The 19,573-nt window shown below is 55.6% G+C and overlaps 3 protein-coding genes across 3 annotated transcripts in view; 1 reads left to right on the forward strand and 2 right to left on the reverse strand.

The window, feature by feature from the left end:
* Positions 1–4,906: 4,906 nt before the first annotated feature.
* On the reverse strand, positions 4,907–8,169 carry MED29 (mediator complex subunit 29). The gene is made up of 4 exons (XM_019432029.2): positions 7,816–8,169; positions 7,220–7,278; positions 6,872–6,956; positions 4,907–5,222 (listed from the first exon to the last, which is right to left on the reverse strand). Exons 1-4 carry the CDS (start codon positions 8,029–8,031, stop codon positions 4,980–4,982), a joined length of 603 nt encoding a protein of 200 aa, XP_019287574.1. The 5' UTR covers positions 8,032–8,169; the 3' UTR covers positions 4,907–4,979.
* A 169-nt stretch (positions 8,170–8,338) lies between these two features.
* Positions 8,339–13,135, forward strand: PAF1 (PAF1 homolog, Paf1/RNA polymerase II complex component). The gene is made up of 14 exons (XM_019432026.2): positions 8,339–8,635; positions 9,229–9,258; positions 9,356–9,448; positions 9,779–9,900; positions 9,989–10,055; positions 10,148–10,249; positions 10,331–10,436; positions 10,537–10,605; positions 10,690–10,793; positions 10,878–10,994; positions 11,085–11,213; positions 12,182–12,287; positions 12,396–12,486; positions 12,573–13,135. The coding sequence occupies exons 1-14, from the start codon at positions 8,589–8,591 to the stop codon at positions 12,974–12,976; spliced, it is 1,587 nt and encodes a 528-aa protein (XP_019287571.2). The 5' UTR covers positions 8,339–8,588; the 3' UTR covers positions 12,977–13,135.
* The window catches only part of SAMD4B (sterile alpha motif domain containing 4B), a 38,564-nt gene continuing 31,116 nt past the window's right edge, over positions 12,126–19,573 (reverse strand). Inside the window, exons 9-13 of the mRNA XM_053905959.1 lie at positions 19,041–19,159; positions 18,279–18,477; positions 17,964–18,087; positions 15,698–15,781; positions 12,126–15,488 (exon numbers count right to left, since the gene is read on the reverse strand). Of these exons, the coding sequence (XP_053761934.1) occupies positions 15,460–15,488; positions 15,698–15,781; positions 17,964–18,087; positions 18,279–18,477; positions 19,041–19,159 (555 nt within the window). The 3' untranslated portion in view covers positions 12,126–15,459. The remainder of the gene's footprint in view (positions 15,489–15,697; positions 15,782–17,963; positions 18,088–18,278; positions 18,478–19,040; positions 19,160–19,573) is intronic.

Consider the following 19,573-nt stretch of genomic DNA (forward strand, 5'->3'; position numbering starts at 1 on the left):
CTCCCAAACAGCCCAGATTCAGAGAGCTTGATCGCCGTCCCCTCCACCCCGACTCGCGGGGGCGAGGGTCCCGGATACCTGGCGAGGCAGGAAAGGAGCCTCTCCTGCTCCCGCAGAGCATGGCACTTCCGATCGTTTCCTCTGGGCTAAGCACCGTTCTATGAAAGTGCTTTACAGACGGCAACTCAAGAAGGTTATACACCCGTTTTGCACACGAGGAAACCCAGGCACAGAGAGGCCAAGTTACTGTCCCAAGTGCGTGTTAGTAAGTGGCAACAGTCTAACATCAGGGGCTGGAATTATGTAAAGAGTGTGCCGCCTGAGAAGACTCCAGATTGGAAAGGAGGAGGTCTTTTATTGTGGTGGAGGGTTGCCTCGACGGAAAGGAAAGCTGTTTTGAGGTGGAAGAAACGGGTCATCCCCCAACTGATGGTCGGATGGGTCTCTTTTGAATGGGTGTGCCTTGAGAGAATTCTTAATTTGCGAGGATTCCTCCCCACATTGGCAAGTGTTTGATGGTCAGGAGGGTGCCCTGAGTGACAATCAGTTAAGACCTGGGAAGAAAACATTCTTAAAGGGGGTCTTGGTGAGCTGGCCGCCCTGAGTGAAAACAAGGGGGTAGAAATCATAGCCATAGCGTGCAGTCATGAGGGTGGCAAGCTCATTGTTGCAGGCTGTGGCCGCGGGCTTGTGTTGAGGTGGGAAGAGTCTGCCAGGCACACCGACTTGCCTCGTCGGACCCAGCTCGGGGGAATCCCTGGTGCGGCGCTTTCTGGGGCTGAGGGGCCTTCCCGGCCAGTCCCGTGAGCCGGGCGGCTGCGGGCGGCTTTGGCACGGTTGCAGCCTCCCGCTTGCCCGTGACTCACTCGCAAGGGGCGGGGGAGGGGGGCTTCCTGGAAGCCGTGACGAGGAGGCTCGACCCGGACGCCCGGGTTCCTCTCTCGTAACCAGGGCTTCTGTCGCCTGTAAACACAGCCTGGAGGACAACGGGGAAAAGGGAAAGGGGAGGTGCCTGGCACCCACCTCCCCGCTGGGCTCCAAATCCCAGTGCCGCTAGTAGGACGGAGGCGGCGGGAAAACGGGAGGTGGGGGATACCCTGGGGTCCCCGGAGTCTGGCTCGGCTCTGGCCGCGATCCTGGAGGAGTTTCGATTCCCTGGAGACAGGGAGCATTTCCCATCCCTGAGTCAGACGGACCCCCCCTCCGCTCCCCTATCTGCTGAGTCATCGGCCCCGAGAGCCAGGACGCTAGGGATTGGAAGACGCTCAAAGAGGCCGGAGAGGGGGCTTTGCGCGGGGAAGGGCCGACCATCCACCGAAACACGGACGGGTGGGAGCCAAGGGCTCGGGCCTCGGCCCCTCCTTTTTCAGATTTAGGGGTCCGGGTCTCCGAACCACCTCTTCGCTCAGATCCAGACCAGGCCCCCCAGGCCCTCCTACAACAGACCCACAAGTTCGGGCGCCTAGCCCTCCGTTCTCTCAAGCCTGAATCTGAGCCCCCAGCCCCTCCTTCCTCCGATTTGGGAGTCTGGCTCCCATCCCCCTTTCCACCCCGTCCAGGCCCCAGTCGCCCCAGATGCCCCAGCCCGGGAGGAAGTTCAGGGCAGGCCTCCTCCCAGCTCCCCACGTAGCCAACGGGAAAATCCGTGGCCCCAGCGGCGGCCGGGAATCCCCTCTGGAATGACGGTGGGGAAGGGGATGGCCGGGGTCCCCCGCGGGGTGCAGGGGGGCAGGTCCTGGGCGGGCAGAGGGAGGAGGGAAGGGGCGGAAACCAGCGAGGCTAAAAATACGGCGAGCACTTCCGGCCTAGGGGGAGGGGAACGGAGAGCAGAGTTTCCAGAAAAACAAGCGGGGACGGGAAACGCGGGGGTGTGAGAGCCGGTGCGAGTGCGCGGGCGAACAGGGGTGCGTGTACCCGCGGCACGTGTGCGCGCCTGGTGTGACTGGGCGTGAGCGGGGCGGCCGTGCGTGCAAGTGCGCGGGCCAGCCGGTGGGCGGACCGTGGCCGTCGCAGCGTGACGGTGTGTGCACTGCGGGCGCGAACGTGCGTGCACTGATGTGCCCGGGGACGCAATTAGAAGTAGGTGTGGGACACGAGAGTGTGCGCCCCTTTTCCTGTGTGAGGGCTGTGTACTTACGGCTCCGCCTGCCACGGCTGTGTGTATAAAGGTGCGAAACCACCCGTGCCTTTGTGGTCGACGACGCTGTTGACTTTAATGGCCTCTGGCTCTAGGGAGTGTGTACTCCGCTGCGGCCGTCCTCAAGGTGCATTCGCAAGAACGTGTGACCCACACACCCACCTGCACATCTGTATGTCGTCGCTCTGAACCACATAGGGGTCTGGAGTCACCAAGGGTGTGTAACTCCTTGAGGAGTGCACCTGAAAGCCGTGTGTGTGTGTGTGTGTGTGTGTGTGTGTGTGTGTGTGTGTGTGTGTGTGTGTAAGCCACCTGTGTGTCACCGTAGGTGGCCGTGGCTGTGTGCCAGCTCCCTGTAGCTCTTTTGTGTAGTGGATGGTGTTCCCAGGTGTCTGTGTCCTTTTTTGGGGGTGAGGCTGAGAACAGGGGAGGCCAGAATCTGGATGAGGTTCCTCTGAGGCCCAGTCACAAGGCAGTGGCGCTGGTGAACTTTGGTTCCTGACGTCTGTATCGCACATCATGGGGAGGGTGGCTGGTCACTGTTTGCCACATCCGGGGGCACAGCAGACACACACACACACACAGACACACACACACACCCCTTCTCTACCTGAGAAGCATGATCTATCCCCAGCTAAGGCTGCTTTTGATAACATTGAGCTAAGTGTAGGGCTGACTCAGCCTGTGATGGGCAAAGTCTGCGATGGGGTGAAAGATAGTGGGTTAAGTGGTGATTAGAGAGTTGTTTATATATTCATGTGGTTGGATTGTTCCTTTAGAGTGTGTTTGTGGGAGTGTCACTGGGTCGGAGAGCCTGGGGACACTATGATTGTAGGATGGTGGGTTTTGCTGTTCTCTGCTCTGGAGGAGGGGTGTCATGTGCACCCGTGTCCCCACGGTCTGTTTTGCTCTGTGTGGCTGTGCATCTCACGTACACCCTTCCCTGGAGTGTGTGGTTGTGCACCAGCCTCTATAATCTCCCTTTGGGTCTAATAATCTGGTAAAAATCTCCATGAAGGTCCTTCGTGACCTGCCTCAACTTCTGTCCGTGCCCTGTGGTCAAGGCCTCCACATTGTTCCATAAACACATCAGCACATTCCTGCCTCATGGCCTTTGCACTTGCCGTTCTTCTCCTGGTGCTGCTCTCTCTCCAAATGCCCACATGCCTATTCCCTCTCCTTCAAGTCCGCTCCAATACCACCTTCTCAGCGAGGCCTTCGTGAGCTCTGTCAAGGACTTTTTAAGTAAGTCTTATCATCTATTTAACAAATAATACATATAACATCTATTTATAGGCTATAATAATGATGAGTACCCATGACCCACCACCCAATCTAAGCTCTAATGTCTTACTAATGTCTTTTAGTAAAGTAACATAATTCTCCATATGCAAATCTTGCATTTGTGTTAGATTTATTCCTGTAGATAGCATCATCAACTAGTGCCCAAGACCTCCACTGCCCTTCCTGAGGGTCAGCCCGACATGCCAGGCACTTCAAGAAAGGAACTTTCTAGGATGTGTTCACACACACACACACACACACACAGGGCTGGCCATTTCCCAGGACTCTAGTGTGGGGACTTGGGCTCTGGGTGAATCACAGGTCTTCACAGTCCCAGGGTTTCCTTGCAGATGTGGGGTCTAGGACACATCTGGGCAGTGACACAAGAACCAGGGCACAGAAGGTGTTGGGTGGGGCAGTCCCACAACCCGGCTGACTCACTTGGGCCTTTCACACCCCAACAGCTGAGCTTGGGCTTGCCCAGGCCTGAAAGCCATGGCTGAGCTCTTGAAGCTCTCGTTCTTGGGGAAGTGGAGAGCCTGGTGGGTTCCTCCCTCCCTGAAGCCCCCTCCCCAAGGCCTGCTTCCCGGAGCTGGGGCCCAGGCGCCTGGGTTCTTCCCCAGGACTGATGATTCACCCCTACTGGGCCCTTTTCACTTCTCCTTTGGGGCTAAAAATACAAGGACCCAGGCATCCAGCTGGACCAGGCTTCACCACGGATTGCACAACGCCCCTAGTTTGAGTGCTGCTGACGCAGGCTCCAGGTTCGGGTGGGGGAGTGAGTTGCTCCCAGACCAGGCATGCTGAGGTCAGGGCCTAGAACCCTTTCACTTCCCCTTTCCTTGGCTGAGGACCCTGGGGGCTGGGTTGACACTGGAAGTGTTGGGGATCCCTGGACTTGGTTGTGGCCCCTGGAAATGAAACTGCTTCCCCTAGCCCCAGTTAACCTAGGGCTCCCAGAATCTGGCCTCCTTCATAATAGACAGAGTCCCAGTTAGGAATTGGGAGCAGAAGACAGCAAAAGGGGGCTAGGACAGAGAAGGTCAGAGACAGGGAGACAGGAACACAGAAGCGCAGAGAGAGAGAGAGAAAGTGACCAAAAGAGAGAAAGTGAAAAAATAAGACAGAGGGGGAGAGAGAGAGAGAGAGAGAGAGAGAGAGAGAGAGAGAGAACAGACACATGCCTCAGAAACATACAGGACAGCTAGAAAAGGGAACAAAATCAGAGAGACCACCCCCAAACTGGGACAGAAGCAGGAAGGATTGAAGGAGAAGGACAGGTCAGGGATCCTCACCCAGGCCAAGCTGGGGGAGAGCCCCTGGAAGAGGTCATCAACAAGCAGTCCAAAGTGCATCCTGGGCTAGGGAGGACAGCAGGCCCCGGGCTGAGCAAGGCCCCGCCCTGCAAACTCCCTGCTAGCCTCTGCTGCCCCCTGCTGGCTGTGGCCACAGTGCTCCAGCGGGAAGAAAAGTCAAAGACAAGGCGGCTTTGAGGTCACTCTTCATTCCCTCCCGGTCCCCTTCCCCTACTGCCTGCCCCACTCCCAGCCCTGCCAGCTCACAGGGTGCCCCCAGGGCCTGTAGGTGGTGCAGGTGTCTTGCCCGTGACCTTGTTGGCACAGTCCAGCAGAGCGGTGTGAATGTCCTTGGCACAGGCAATCTGGGCTTTGATGACTGCCAGGTACTGCGGGTAGGGCAGGCTGTCAGGCTGCACAGCGTCCGGTTTGGTGGCTGTGGGCACCAGCGTTGGAGAGTGCTTGGCGCTGTCGCAACTCTGGGACAGGCACTCATGTGCCAGGCGCTGTGGGCAGGTGGGCAAGGTACGGCATCAGTGTCGCTCACCCTGCCTACTCCCAACCCCACCCCACGGGCCAGCCTGGGGTAGCTTGCTCAGCCTCTGGACTCCCAGGGTCTTGGGGTCAGAGCCTGGCCCCCCTGCCAATCACTTGCTGGGTGACTTCCGGTGTGCAGCTGCTCCTCTCGGAGCCTGTTTCCTTCGCTACCTCATCAGGCAAGGACGAGAACGCGTGTGTGAACAGAGAACACGAGAACAGTGTGAGAGCCACGGGCACTAGCGCGTCACCTTAAGTGCTAACTGATGAATGTCGGCCAGCTATTACTGTGACTGTCCTAACTGCGGCCTTTGGCACTGGCAGTGACTTCTCCGATGACACCTGCTCCTGGGTTTCCTCCTTCTTCTCTGGCTGTTCTCTCTAGACACTTCTTAGTCTACACAAGCCTTAAATGGGGGTAATTCCCAGGTCCCGTCTCCTCTCCCACCCTCAGGCACCACTCAGTTCTCACCTCTGCGCTGACACCACACCTGTGTCCCCGGCCTCCCCTGGAATTCCAGAGCTCTCATACCCTCCCCACCAAAATGTTCCTCTTCCTGGGTCCCTGTCTCAGGAGCCTGTCTTGGTGCGGCCTAGCCTCCTTGAATCCTGCCATGGTTGCCTCCTGGGGCTCCCAGCCTCCACTCTTGGCTCCTCGAACCCATCCTTCGTTGGGCAGCCAGAGGCATATTCCTAAAGAAGCCAGCAAGCAGGTCGACGGTCTTCTCTGCTTAAAACCCTCCATGGCTCCCCAGCGCCCACAGGGCTATATTCAAAACCCAACAAGCCCTAATGCCTCCTACACCTCAGCAAAACTGAGTTTCATGACATTCCTAAAGGAGAGTTAAAGCAACAGCCTGTTCCTTCTGGCTGGAACACCTTTCTACCACCACCAGGCTTCTCAAATTCTGGTTTTTCTTTCAAAACCTAGTTCAAAATGATGATGACGACACTACGGGAAACATTTGCCACGTGCTTAGTACCACGTTCAGCTTTTTAAATACGTGATCTTGCTATCTTTCCCCAAAGTTAATTTCTCAAAGGAGAAACCCAAGGCTCACAGGTGGGAATTGGTGGTCCATCTGATTCCAGAGGCTGTGCTCTTAGCCACCCACTTTCCCCAAAACTCCTATGCCTCTTCCATTTATGTCTCAGCCTCAGCTCAGATGTGCTTTCCACCAGTAGCCCTCCCTGAGCCCCCTCTCCCTACCCTACCTTAGGCAGAGTCAGGTTCCTTCTGTGGCCTTCTACACTCCCCTGAGCTTCCATCACTTTACTTTTTTGTTTTTTCTCTCATTTTAATCCTGACACCTCCCCTATCATATCAGGCTATGTGCCTCCCCCATCACAGCCCTGACTTGTGTGGGCTGGGCGTTTCCTATCACAGACCTGACCACCCTGAGCTGCCATTGTTTGAGGACACATGTCACCCCAGTGAACTGGAAGCTTTGTGAAGGCAAGGATCAGGACAACACTGTGTCCCCAGCATCAGCTGATGCACACGTCTGGCCCACAGGAGGTGCTCAGTGTGTGTGTGACGACTGACTGAATGAGGGTTCCTGACGACCTGGGGACTGAGGCAGGATTGTGGTGCCCCAGTGTCTAGAAGGCCCCTTACCAGGCAGAGCTCCAGCTGGTCACAGAGTGCGTAGAACTCCTCCAGACACTTGTCAAAGCGCTGTATAGGTCCGTCACTGCTCTTTCTGTAGTCCAGGAGAAGAAGGTGACTGGAGAATGGATTTCCAATCTCTGGCATGTCAGTGTCTACCCAACCAAGTATCCATCAGGAAACCAAGTTTAGGCCCAGAAGCCCCAAGGCAGGGCCTCAGGGACTGTTTTAGAAGAAGCAAAAAGGGCAAGGCCAGACGCTAAGGAGTGGGGCTTGAAAATAGAAGGAAGGTGGGGGGGAGGTGGATGGGAATCCGGGTATGAGTTTCTAAGACTAGGAAAAGGGGACTATACTCACTGTCCGTTGTCAATGTTAGTGTTCTGAATCAAGTTCTGGGCTGCGACTTTCATCAAGGTCTAGTTTATAAAAAAATAAAAATGTACGAAATGGAAAGACAGAGAGGGATGCTTTCGGTAGATCTACAGTCTTCCTTAAGATCTATTCAATTTCAAGCCTTCTCTTCACTTGGCACGTCTCCTGTCAATCCAGGGTAGCACCTGTATTTTCCCAGAAGCCCGCTCTCATCCAGGGTTCTCGCCAGTAATCTCCCCGACAGATCTTAGATCCTCCCTCACCCACCAATCACGGGCAGAATCTCTGTACAGGCTGGTCCCTTCCTCAGGCTTTAACAACCAGAGCCTTTTTGCCCCTTCGAATTCACTCCCACTCGAGTTCCGGCCATTCCCAGGCCTAACATTCGCGCTTATCCCGCTCACACTGTAAATCAGCAGAGCTTCGCTTTGGCCTCATCAAAAGGGCCAACTCATATTCCCGTTCCCTGCCTAACGCTCCTTTGCTCTCTCCCACACTACAGAGTCCCTCTGCCCTCCCCTGTACCCCTTGGAGTCAGAGAACCAAACCCCGCAATCTTCTCGCCGTTCCTAGCCAATCACCTGCAGGCTCTCCTTCAACTGCGGGATGAGCATCTTATAACGCTGCACTGGATCGAAGTCCTGTTGCTGTTGCTGCAAAAGCCCGCTCTGGGCAGGCCCCACTAGCTGTGCTGGTGGTTGCGGCTGCTGCTGGGGACCCGGGCCACCAGACGAACCCGGACCCGACACACCTGCAGCGGACGAAGCCGCAGCAGCCTGCTGCTGGGACGCAGCCATCTTCCTCGCTTAGCGCGCCGGAAATACGCCACAGGCGTGTCTCTCCCGGTTTCTTTCTAGCTTCTGTGTTTCCAGGCCCTGTTTGCTAGTTAGCTGCTCCTCCCAAGCAAGTCAGCCAATGGGGGGAAAGAATGACTACCCGCACTTGACGCTCAAATAAAACGTCATATGGAGATACCGATTCACCAATCACAAGAGGTTTTTCCTCCTTCGCTCCGCCCTTTACCCAGCTATTTACCAATCCGGGTGTGGGTCTAATACGGACTCTATTTCCCAGAAGGCCTCGCAGCTTGAGGCTACTTGTCGGGTCCTCAGCGTCTTGGCGGCAGTTGGTGGAGACGGAGCTGCGAGTCCGTCTTTGGCGCTGCCTGCGCGTTTACCTGAGTCTCTACAGGAACTCTTCTCACCAGCCCACATCATTCCGACCCTGCTTCCTCAGAGAGCGGCGCCAACCCGAGCCTTCCCTCGGATTAGGCGTCCGCCGACGTCGGTACACCCTTCCGCCTCTCCCCGCGGCTCAGCAAGGACCCCGTCCGGGCTTCCTTCGCCTTGTCGCCATGGCGCCCACCATCCAGACCCAGGCCCAGCGGGAGGATGGCCACAGGTAGGCGCCACGCCACCTGGCTGCACCGCTTTCCTCTGGGTCTATTCAGGTTTCGGCGAGGCGGGGGGTCGGGCTCGGGTATCCTACAACGTCAACAGCCCCCAGGTCTGTCCGTGATGTCATACCCCTCCCGCGAACGCCGTGACGTCACCGAGCGCTCACCTTTGACATAGGGGGGTAGGTTCCTTCAGGGGTGGGGTGCTGCTCCCTTCTCCCTGCCATGGAGTTCAGGGATTAGACTCTTGGGAGGCTAAGTAGAAGGGATTGTGCTTTTAAGATTCCAGTCAAGCGTTTGGAGACCCCCTTTTCCAAAATCAATTGAGTACGTAGTTGTATTAAAGCACTTGAAGACATCCCCTCCAAAAGGGATTGAGCAGTTGGCTTCATTCATGGAAGCATCTGCAGACACTTGTTTTTAAAAGGAGTTAAAATACTACACTCCCTCCATTAAAGTACTTGGAGCACCCCTCCCAAAAGGGATTAGCATTTGTCACCCCCTTCTCCCCTCTTTTAAAAGCTTGGAGCCCCCCCCCCCCCCCCTTCTGTAAATCCTGTTCATCTTTCTGTCAATGTCTTTCTCTCTTACCTACCAGACCCAATTCTCACCGGACTCTGCCTGAGAGGTGAGCCCCATTGTGTTTTCTCAGAGGGATGGGCCCGTGGGGGCTGGGAGCAGAGGTGGGGCAGCAGGGGCTAGGTTTGAAGCTACTGTATTCCCAGGTCTGGAGTGGTCTGCCGAGTCAAGTACTGCAATAGCCTCCCTGACATCCCCTTCGACCCCAAGTTCATCACCTACCCCTTTGACCAGAACAGGTGAGAGTGACATGGAGGATGGTGAAATAACCCACTTTGAACAGGAGTTCCTTGAGAGAGAGAATTGCTTCTCTTGTTGGCCGCTTTTTTCAGAGCCTAGAACAGTATCTGGCATATGGTAGTAGGTGCTCTATAAATATTTAATGAATAAAACCATCGGTGTCTAAGTCTTTACCCATTGAAGAGCCAGCCTTCTCACTCTAACATGGGGGGGGGGGGGAGGCACTGCATTTTGAGTTCTTCCCTGCAGAAGTTTGGGCTCTGGGAAACAGGGATATGAAGGGTAAAGCTGGAATCAGGAAACCATAATGGGTATGTTTCCCCACCCAGGTTCGTCCAGTACAAAGCAACTTCCTTGGAAAAACAGCACAAACACGACCTCTTGACTGAGCCAGACCTGGGGGTCACCATTGACCTTATCAACCCTGACACCTACCGCATTGACCCAAATGGTGTGTGAGAAGGCAGGGAGGGCTTGCACTAGGCCAGCAAAGGCTAGGACCTCCCTCATAGTCTTCCTGGCCCCTTGTTCTCCTCTAGTACTCCTAGATCCAGCTGATGAGAAGCTTTTGGAAGAGGAGATTCAAGCTCCCACAAGCTCCAAGAGGTGAGTGTGTGTGTGGAGGGGGGACTGGAGATACGGGGGATCTATGATGGGAGGAGGGTGATGGGTCCTTGGTGCCTAATACTCCACCCCAGATCCCAGCAGCATGCGAAGGTGGTGCCGTGGATGCGGAAGACAGAGTACATCTCCACCGAGTTCAATCGTTATGGCATCTCCAATGAGAAGCCTGAGGTCAAGTAAGTTGTGGTGGGTAGGAAGGGAAAAGTGGAGATTTCAGGTGTGTTCAGTGACTCCTAAAAGCCTCTCTTTACTCCTAGGATTGGGGTTTCTGTGAAGCAACAGTTCACTGAAGAAGAAATATACAAAGACAGAGATAGCCAGATCACAGCCATCGAGAAGACTTTTGAGGACGCCCAGAAATCAGTTAACTGAGGGACCGGGATGGGATGGGGGTGGGAGGCAGACCAAGGTGCAGCTCCAGAGCTCCGCATCCTCCTCCTCACCCTGTTTTTGACCCCACCAGATCTCCCAGCATTACAGCAAGCCCCGAGTGACACCGGTGGAGGTCATGCCTGTCTTCCCAGATTTTAAGGTCAGATCCAGGGCAGGAGGCAGAGAGAGGTAGCCTGCCATCTCTGCTCGTCCCAGTCTGATCCCAGTGCTCTCCGTCCCCCAGATGTGGATCAACCCATGCGCTCAGGTAATTTTTGACTCAGACCCAGCCCCCAAGGACACAAGTGGTGCAGCTGCGTTGGAGATGATGTCTCAGGCCATGATCAGGTAAGTAAGTGGCCCCACTGCCCACCTTGACCTGCTTCTCATTGCCCCTTTGTCCTCACTCTTCACTGTTCTTCTCCCAACCAGAGGCATGATGGATGAGGAAGGGAACCAGTTTGTGGCCTATTTCCTGCCTGTGGAAGAGACACTGAAGAAGCGAAAGCGGGACCAGGAGGAGGAGATGGACTATGCACCAGATGATGTGTGCGTGGGGTGTGGGGTTTTGGGGACTGAGAATTGGGTCTTTTCTCCTCCATAAGGAAGAAATGGAGCTGACCTTGTTCCCCTCACCAGGTATGACTACAAGATTGCTCGGGAGTACAACTGGAACGTGAAGAACAAAGCTAGCAAGGGCTACGAAGAAAACTACTTCTTCATCTTCCGGGAGGGTGACGGGGTTTACTACAATGAGTTGGAGACCAGGTACTTGGCACACTCCTCCCTCAGATTAGCCTGGGCCTGTGCTTTAGAATCAAGGTCCTGGGGTATGTGGGAACTACCTTGGAGGTCATTTGTACGTAAGGATTGGTTGTGTGCATTTTCAGTAAGAGCAGCAGAAGCCTGCTCAAGCATGTGACCCGGGCCTGGTTTTAACATGAGAGCCCAGAAAGAAATCTCAAGATTGAGCTTTTTTGTAGGGTAGATAGCCAAGTTTCTTCTGATGTCAATAAGAGACTTCACGTGAAAGTAAACGTAGGCAAAATACAGAGTAATATGTAAAATTAGCATAAATAGTTTAAATGAAATCCTAGATACCCAAATTAAAAATGTGACCTCCTGCCCAACTCCCCCGAGAGCTAAGTTTATTCCTGTGCTAGAGCCCTTGGTATAATTTGAGGGTTGGGAAAGAAAGTGTGATCCTGGGTTTGTTGAAAGCAGAGGTCACAAATTCTGATCCTATGTAAAAGGTGGCACAGTGGGCTGGGTGGGCTCTGGGTGACCTGGAGCTCTTGGCAACCTCCAAGAGGCACCATGACCTAGCCCGGCAAAGGGCTCCAACCTGTTGTTACTATGCTATGGGGGTTGGGGGAGGGGAAGTCCCAGTGGGGCCATAGATTAACATTTTCCAGAAGCCAGCAATCTAGATTCTGTGCTTTAAGTGTTGGTAACTAATTCGCCTTAAAAATCTCTTATGGATGCTCCTATGTGTGTATGCGTGTGTGCGTGCACGCGTAGACGCTTTATAAGTACAGGAGATTATGGAACTATTACCCTTCCTTTCCCTTGTATCCAACCCCTAAGTTTAGTCCCCTTATCGAACTCGCATTTATTCTGGTCTGTTCTGGAGTAAGCAGCGGTAAGGAAGTAAAAACCAAGTCAGACTAGATACCAGAGTGGGGTCTTCAGATGCATTTTCTACACACACCTCTCCACCACCGTGCCCGCTGCAGGGTCCGCCTGAGTAAACGCCGGGCAAAGGCTGGGGTTCAGTCGGGTACCAATGCCCTGCTTGTGGTCAAGCACCGGGACATGAACGAGAAGGAATTAGAAGCCCAGGTAACAAACATCACTGGCCCAGGGCACCCGTAGAGAGTGGTGGTGGGTAGGGAGAGACGCAGAGGCCTGACAGAACACCCTCCTTCCCCTCAACCATGCTGCTTCCAGGAAGCACGGAAGGCCCAACTGGAGAACCATGAACCTGAGGAGGAAGAGGAAGAAGAGATGGAGACAGAAGAGAAAGAAGCTGGGGGCTCAGGTAAAGCTGGACAGGCCGAACCCCAGGAGCCCTGGGAAGGGTGGGAAACTGGGAACTGGGTCTCACGTCTCTCTGCTCCTTTACAGATGAGGAGAGAGAGAAGGGCAGCAGCAGTGAGAAGGAAGGCAGCGAGGATGAGCGCTCAGGCAGTGAGAGCGAACGGGAAGAGGGTGACAGGGACGAGGCAAGTGACAAGAGTGGTAGCGGCGAGGACGAGAGCAGTGAGGATGAGGCCCGGGCCGCTCGGGACAAAGAGGAGATCTTTGGCAGCGATGCGGATTCAGAAGACGATGCGGATTCTGATGATGAGGACAGAGGCCAGGCCCGTGGCAGTGATAATGATTCGGACAGCGGCAGTGACGGGGGTGGCCAGCGGAGCCGGAGCCACAGCGCCAGTCCCTTCCCCAGTGGCAGCGAGCACTCAGCCCAGGAGGATGGCAGTGAAGCAGCAGCTTCTGATTCCAGTGAAGCCGACAGTGACAGTGACTGAGTCCCAGGTCCTTCAGGGTTGGTGCAGACACGATTACAATGCGATTATTATGCGCAGGAAGGCACTTTTCTTCGGGTGGTCTATTTGCGAGCCCTTCGCTTTGTTCATTTCCCTCCTCTGCAAGCCTTGCTGTTAATAAAGCCAATGTCTTTCCCTTTACTCCCCCATCCAGCCCTATGGTCTCATTCGGCTTACACCTCTCCTTCCCCCCACCCCAGGAGCTCCAAGGCCTCAGGTCAAGGCCACTAGGTTTTCCATGAAATGTAGCATAACAAAGGTCAGAATCCTTTTTTTTGTTTTGTTTTTGTTTCTTGTTTTTTTTTTTTTTTTTTCCAAAATAAGCCCAGACCATTAAACAAGTGAAACTCCAACAAGTAAGTCTTCTCCAACAGCGAGAAAAACTGTACAGTTACTCAAAGCTGATTCTGCCAGTGGGGCTGGGGATAGGAGGGAGGGTGAAATCATGGTGGTGGGGTGGGGGGGGGCGTAGGGGCCTGGGGAGGGGCTGGAGCAGAAGAGGGTCAGGGTCCTGCCCATCAGAGTGGGGCCGCCTGCGTCCTGCACACTCTGCTGTCAGGTGGGGGGGGGGGGGGGGGGCAGCTCTTGCCTCCCGCTGGGTGTGGGGGGGGTGTCCCTCACCACCTCCCAGTGCCAGGCAGAACCTGCTCACCCTGATGGGTAGCAAAGAAGACAGGACTTGGCTGGGAGGCGGTGAGGGTCCTGTAAGAGGGACACCCTGCTGATTCCAAACGAGGTGGCCCCTGTCCATCCCACTTCCCGGGGCTATTGGGAGGGGGACTGGAGAAGCCCTGGGAGCTTGAGGGGAATGAGCAAAGGCACAGAAACATGGCGGGGCCGGGGTGGGGACTTGCATAGGTTGATGAGTGTGCAAGAGGTACATAAATAAACCTGACACCCCACCCAGCCCGGCACTGGGAGAGGAGGTGGGGACCTTAGCAGATCCCCAGGGCCACCCTCCCCCCTGGCTTCCTCCCCCTCCCTGGGCTCAGAGCTGAGGGAGGGCCAGACCAGGAGGGCAGAGGCAAGAAGGTCTGGGGAATGGGGTGAGAGTGCAGGGAGGGCGGTGGTTTTAAAATTTTTTTTTTTTTTGGTTTTTTGTTTTTTCCCAACATTTTGTATCTTTAATAACATACACAATGGTTACCAGCCATATTCATAACAAAAGTTATTCATAAAATGTATCTAAAAATAACATTTTTTTTTTCCTTTTCGGTGTGAAAAGCTTGAGAATGTCCCAGTGAGGGGGGTGGGGTGGGTTGAGTAGGAAGAGGGGGTTGGAATAGGGGACCCTGGCTTCCCCACAGCCTGAACCCCCAAATCCCCTCCCTCCACCTGGGCCCCAGCACAACCCCTCAGCAGGAACAGAGACCAGAGGGTTTGTATGATTCCACGGCTGGGACAAATCTCTGGGTTATGATATAGTGTTCCACTTAAGTGAGGTCATGACAGAATGGGGGGTAGGGGAAGGATGAAAGAAAAAGCGGGGTGGGGAAAGAAACCAAAAACCAAACAATCCCCTTTCCCTTATTCCTTACCCCCAAGTCTTTAGCAACCAGACCCGGGAGTGGACAAGGGTGTGTTGGTTGCGGGAAGGGGATGTTAAGGCAACAGACTTCCTGACCTCACTCGCTGCCCTGGCTCCCGGCCTTCAACCACTGCATCTGGGGAGCCCGGGCTGGGGGGAAGTGGGGAAGGGCTAGGGGGTCTGGAGGAGGGGGCTCTGCCCTCTCCCCTTGTAAAATTCAGGCTCCCCCTGCCACTTTCTTGGCTCAGAGGCCTGGGGATTCTAAAAATGAGAGGGAATGATCAGAGAGAAAAACCGTTAAGAACTATATAAATATGCATCTTAAATAGGCCTAAGAAATTAATTGTAGAGAACCTCTGATAAACAGGGCAAAAGGAAGTGAGGGAAAGGAGGGTGGCTCCTGTCCTTGCGAATGACGAGAATGGGGAAGAAGGTGGAGAGGAGAGGAAAAGAGGCTCCTCCACTCATCCACCACCTTCACCTCAGCCCCTCCCAAATAACATCCAGGAGAGCAGGTTATGTACCCCACTTCTCTCTCCACAAATGTCAGATGGTTCTGAGCAGGCCCCACAAGATAGGGGGGAGCTGCTCCCCTGGGAGGGGCAGGGGGCCGGCAGTCTGGAGGAGGCAGGGGTGGGACGGGGCCGGGTGGGGGAACGAGGGAGGGAAGGAGGGGCAGTCGGGCTGGCCAGTCCCTGCCCCTTTATCCTGGCTGCCCCCTACCTCCCTGAGCCTCAGCAGAGACCCCTTGACGGGCCTGGGAGTGAGCAAGGCGTGTGCCAATGTTAAACAAAAGTTAAAAGGGTGAGAGAGTAGAAAAATACTAGAATGTATAGCTGAGCCAGCCCACCCTCTCGCTGTCGCGGAGAAGCCCGTTGGGGGTTGGCCCCCGCCCGCCGCCCAGGGAGCCTATGGGTGCGCTGGGCTGTGGGTCCCGTCAGATGGTGGAGGTTTTGTCTGTCCCATCTGTGATAAGAAAGGGAGGAAGGGAGGAAGATCAGGAACTGGCGGGAGGCCCAAGAAAAGGCGCTCGGGTAGCCTGTCATCCCAGTCAGGCCCTCCCTGGAGGCTGGCCTCCCCTAGGGACCCCTCAGGTTGCTCTGAGTTGCTCAGTTCAGAGGTGGAGACGCTGCTGGGTAGGTGGGAGCTGGGTCAGGGAAAGAGGAAATGCTCACCACCCAAGGCGTGTTCTGTCATGCTCAGACATAGAGACTCCAGAGTGGGATTGATCTCCAGGTCAGGCCCAGGGACCGGGCAGTCTGAGGGCGAGAGAGAAGGGAGGCGTGAGGACTGAACTGAGGTGGGAAGCAGAACCCAGGAGACAAAGGACTGGATGGGCTGGCATGGGGGAGGGGCTGACACCGATAAGAGGGAAAGGAGGGAGGGAGAGAGTGGCAAGAGACCGAAAAATTGTGCGTGAGACATGGCACACACCAGACAGAAAGTATGACCGAGCAGAGATGAAGGACCCAGACGGGCCTGGGTGCGTCATGGCGCAGGCAGAGGCTTAGCAATGCCGACAAAGCCTGATCAGCCGACCGAGGAAGTGATGTGAAGCTGAGGGAGCTTCCTGGAGGCCACACGCTACATGCTGCCTCGGGCACAGTCTGGGCATCTGCCCCAGGCACTGGGCAGCCCCGGGCTCCTGGACTCTGTATTTGGTGCAGAAGCTTCATTAGAACCCTTCCCATCCCCACTTGGACTTGCTTCTCTGGGCTGGATGTCATCTGGGCAGGCCCAGCAGGCGGGGCAAATCAGGACAGCAGCCATGGGGCTTGTCCTCAAACCACCTCTCAAAAGGGTCTCCTGCTCTGGTGAAACAACCCACCTCCCTGAGCTGCCCTGACCCCACCCCGCAGTGCTTAAAACCCTTCCCTTGGCTCCTCACTGCTACAGGGAGGAAGCCTGAGCTTTCTGCCTGAGTTCAGAGGACCTGCTCCCCTCTCCAGCCTCACCTGTCGTCACATTCCCAATGAACCCTGAGCTCAGACCGTGTAAAGACACCTGTCTCTCCTTAACAAAAAAATGTTTTGACCTTGGGCAAGTCACCTGAGTGTCAGATTCACGACTGATCTGATGGGAATGACACCGGCGCCCTCATGTGTGCAGCCGGGAGGCTCTGATTTGCCAGCGCAGGAGAGCTGCTGGACACACAGCGCAGCACACAGCACGCCCGTAAAAAGAACGGTTTCAATGTTTTGCTCGTGCACTTCATCCATCCAGCCATTTAGCACCAGTTACAGAGGCCCACCACGTGCCAAGTCCTAGGCTAAGATGAACACAGTGGCAGGGCCTCTGCCTGTGACAGATGGCACTTCGTGTAATCTCCTAAATTAAAAATCTCCACCGATTTGGCAGTTTATGACACAAAGAGCTTAGGGTCACCTGCAAATCTAATTAAAAAAATTTGTGGGGGGGCGCCTGGGTGGCTCAGTTGGTTAAGTGTCCGACTTCGGCTCAGGTCATGATCTCACAAACTCTAAGTTTGTGAGTTTGAGCCCCTAATCAGGCTCTGTGCCGACAGCTCAGAGCCTGGAGCCTGCTTCGGATTCTGTGTCTCCCTCTCTCTCTGCCCCTCCCCTGCTCATGCTCTCTCTCTGTCTCAAAAATAAATAAAACATTTAAAAAAAAATTTTTTTTTTTGAGCAAACTCTACCTCCAATGTGGAGGGTCGAACTCACAACCACAACGTCAAGTGTTGCATGCTCTACTGATGAGCCAGCCAGGCGCCACCCTCGGCCGCAAATGTAAGATCTCTCCAGAGGCAGCCCTTTCCAGACCAGCCGCATCTGCCTCTGCGGCCTCGATGGCCGGCAGCAGGCCCAGCACGGCCCAGGGCGGGGTCACCCCCCCTTGACGAGCAAGGCGAGGCTAGCGTTCCTCTAACCTCCCTTTGCCCACTTCACCTCATTCTGCTCTCTCACCTCTCGGCTGGCCTGTGAACAGAGGGAAAACCGCTCTCTTACATCATCCTTTAGTGTAGACCTGAACCAAGAACTGACTCTTGCCTGGTTCTTGCCTGAAAGAATTCCCACTGGTTCCCAGTGCACTGACAGGCAGGACTCCTCTCCACAGAGGCCTTGACGCTCTGTCTCATCCCCTCCACCCCTTCCAGACTGAGTATTTAATGAACTTCTAAAGAGATGGTGATAGAGACCAAGAAGGACCTTAAGATTGCAACACAGGGAGGGAGAGGTGAGGAGATGCAGGGCTGGGAGTAGGGGAGAGAAAGACTGAGAGAAAGCAGACAGGATCTGAGAAAGAAAATTGAAGTGGGATGGGGGAGGGTACAGGAAAACCCACGACGTGGGAAGATGGGTGCAGAGTGGCGGGAGGTATAAGGAGAGGTGAGCAGATGAGAAAGGATAGTGGGAATCAGACTGAGAGAAAGGCCACCTAGGGTGTCACTGAGGCAGAGCCCCATGGGTAGGGGCAGTTTACCTGGAGGGAACATGAGAATGGCCTGGGGCGACGAATGGACCGGAAGGGAGTGGGTGCGCTGCACAGAGCTGCGGCTCTGGCTGGGCATGCTGTTGCTGCCTCCGGGGTTGGCAAACCACAGGTTCTGCATGGGGCACGGGAAAAGAGAAAGCGGTGAGCTGAGAGGGAAGAGTCCCAGGCCCAGGCGCCATGAAGCTGGCAAAGGAGCCTCTCCCTTCCAAGCCGGGCCCAGATGCAGAGATATGGACACACACAGCCCAGGCACCACCACCCCAAACCCAGAAGTGCCACGTCCTCTGCTTCCAACCGGCTCACCTGTCGGCCCTGGCCCCCAAGACTGGGGCTAGTGAGGGCATGTCGCGGGGAGATGCCCCCAATGCCCGAAGGGCTCAGAAGGCCCATCCTGCCGGGCGGGAGGGCCCGGGGAGGCATGGGGAACTGCCGCTGGGTCCGCCGGGCTACCCCCATCCCCACAGAGCCAGCTATGGGAAGCGAGTTGGAGCCGAACGCCCAGCTGTGAGAGAGAAGGCAGGGTGTCAGTTTAGGTGGACGGGGATGGGGCCCCTCTGTCCGTCCCTTCCTCACCTCCCCCCACAATCCCCATGGGAAGGACAGAACACAGACCTGCTCCGAGCAAGGACTCCCCGTCCAAGCCCTTGCATCACACACGCTCTCTTCTCCTGCCCCAAGGTACCCCCAGGATGGAGACAGGAGCAAACAAAGGTCTCCTCACATCCACTCACAGCACTTCTCCTAACTTCAACTCTCAAATGCGATATTTACTATTTGGGGTGCGAAGGGACCTCAGAGCCCCCTGCACGCAGGTGAGAACAAGGGACAGGCAAAGGGACGGGTGCTTTTTGCCAGCTCGGCACCCTGTTCTGGTGGTCAGAACACACCCTGATTTTCTTCTGGGAGAGTCTTCACTGGGTGACTCGTATAAGGCCGCTCAGCGGACTGAATGAGGACAACCAATTCCCGGCCCGCCACGCCAGTGACCCTCTCCGCGCTCTCCATCCACCAACGAGGGCCCAGGGAAGGAAGGTCCCTGTGCCCCCGCCCCCACCCCCTGCTCACCCTTTCTGCTGCCGGTAGCTCTGCATCTCTAGTGCGGCTTTGCGCGGGAAGGTCCGCAGGAGCTTCAGCACTTGCTGTTTCCAGGACAGCAGCCGTTTCTTCTGCGTCTCCGTGAACGCCTAGGATTGGGAGGGCGAGGCAGGGAGGGTACGCTTTCAGATCTGCCTTCCACTCACCCACTCATTTACTGACTGCCTGCTCGGTGCCAGGCAATGCTGGGACGCAGGGGTGACCTGTGCACACAGAGCTCACAGTTTAGTTGAGAAGATAATACACACGTGATCTAAACTGTGACGAGCCCTGTGAGGGAGAAGCCCAGGAGCAGAAGACTGATCTGCCGCGGAGGCCCAGTGAAGGCGTTCCTGAGGTGTATACGCTGGAAGTGAGAGCCGAGGGACCAGCAGCAGGGAGGGGAAACTGGCTCCCAAAGAAGGAATAGGTATTAAGGCTCTGAGAAGGAGAGCACAGGGTACCCACTGAAGCCAACACTGGTGAGAGACGAGGGTGGGTGCCAGCCGGGCAGGGCCCTGAGG

The sequence above is a fragment of the Panthera pardus genome, unplaced genomic scaffold, assembly GCF_024362965.1.
Source record: "Panthera pardus isolate Hobbes unplaced genomic scaffold, ASM2436296v1 HiC_scaffold_18, whole genome shotgun sequence".
Lineage (NCBI taxonomy): Eukaryota > Metazoa > Chordata > Mammalia > Carnivora > Felidae > Panthera > Panthera pardus.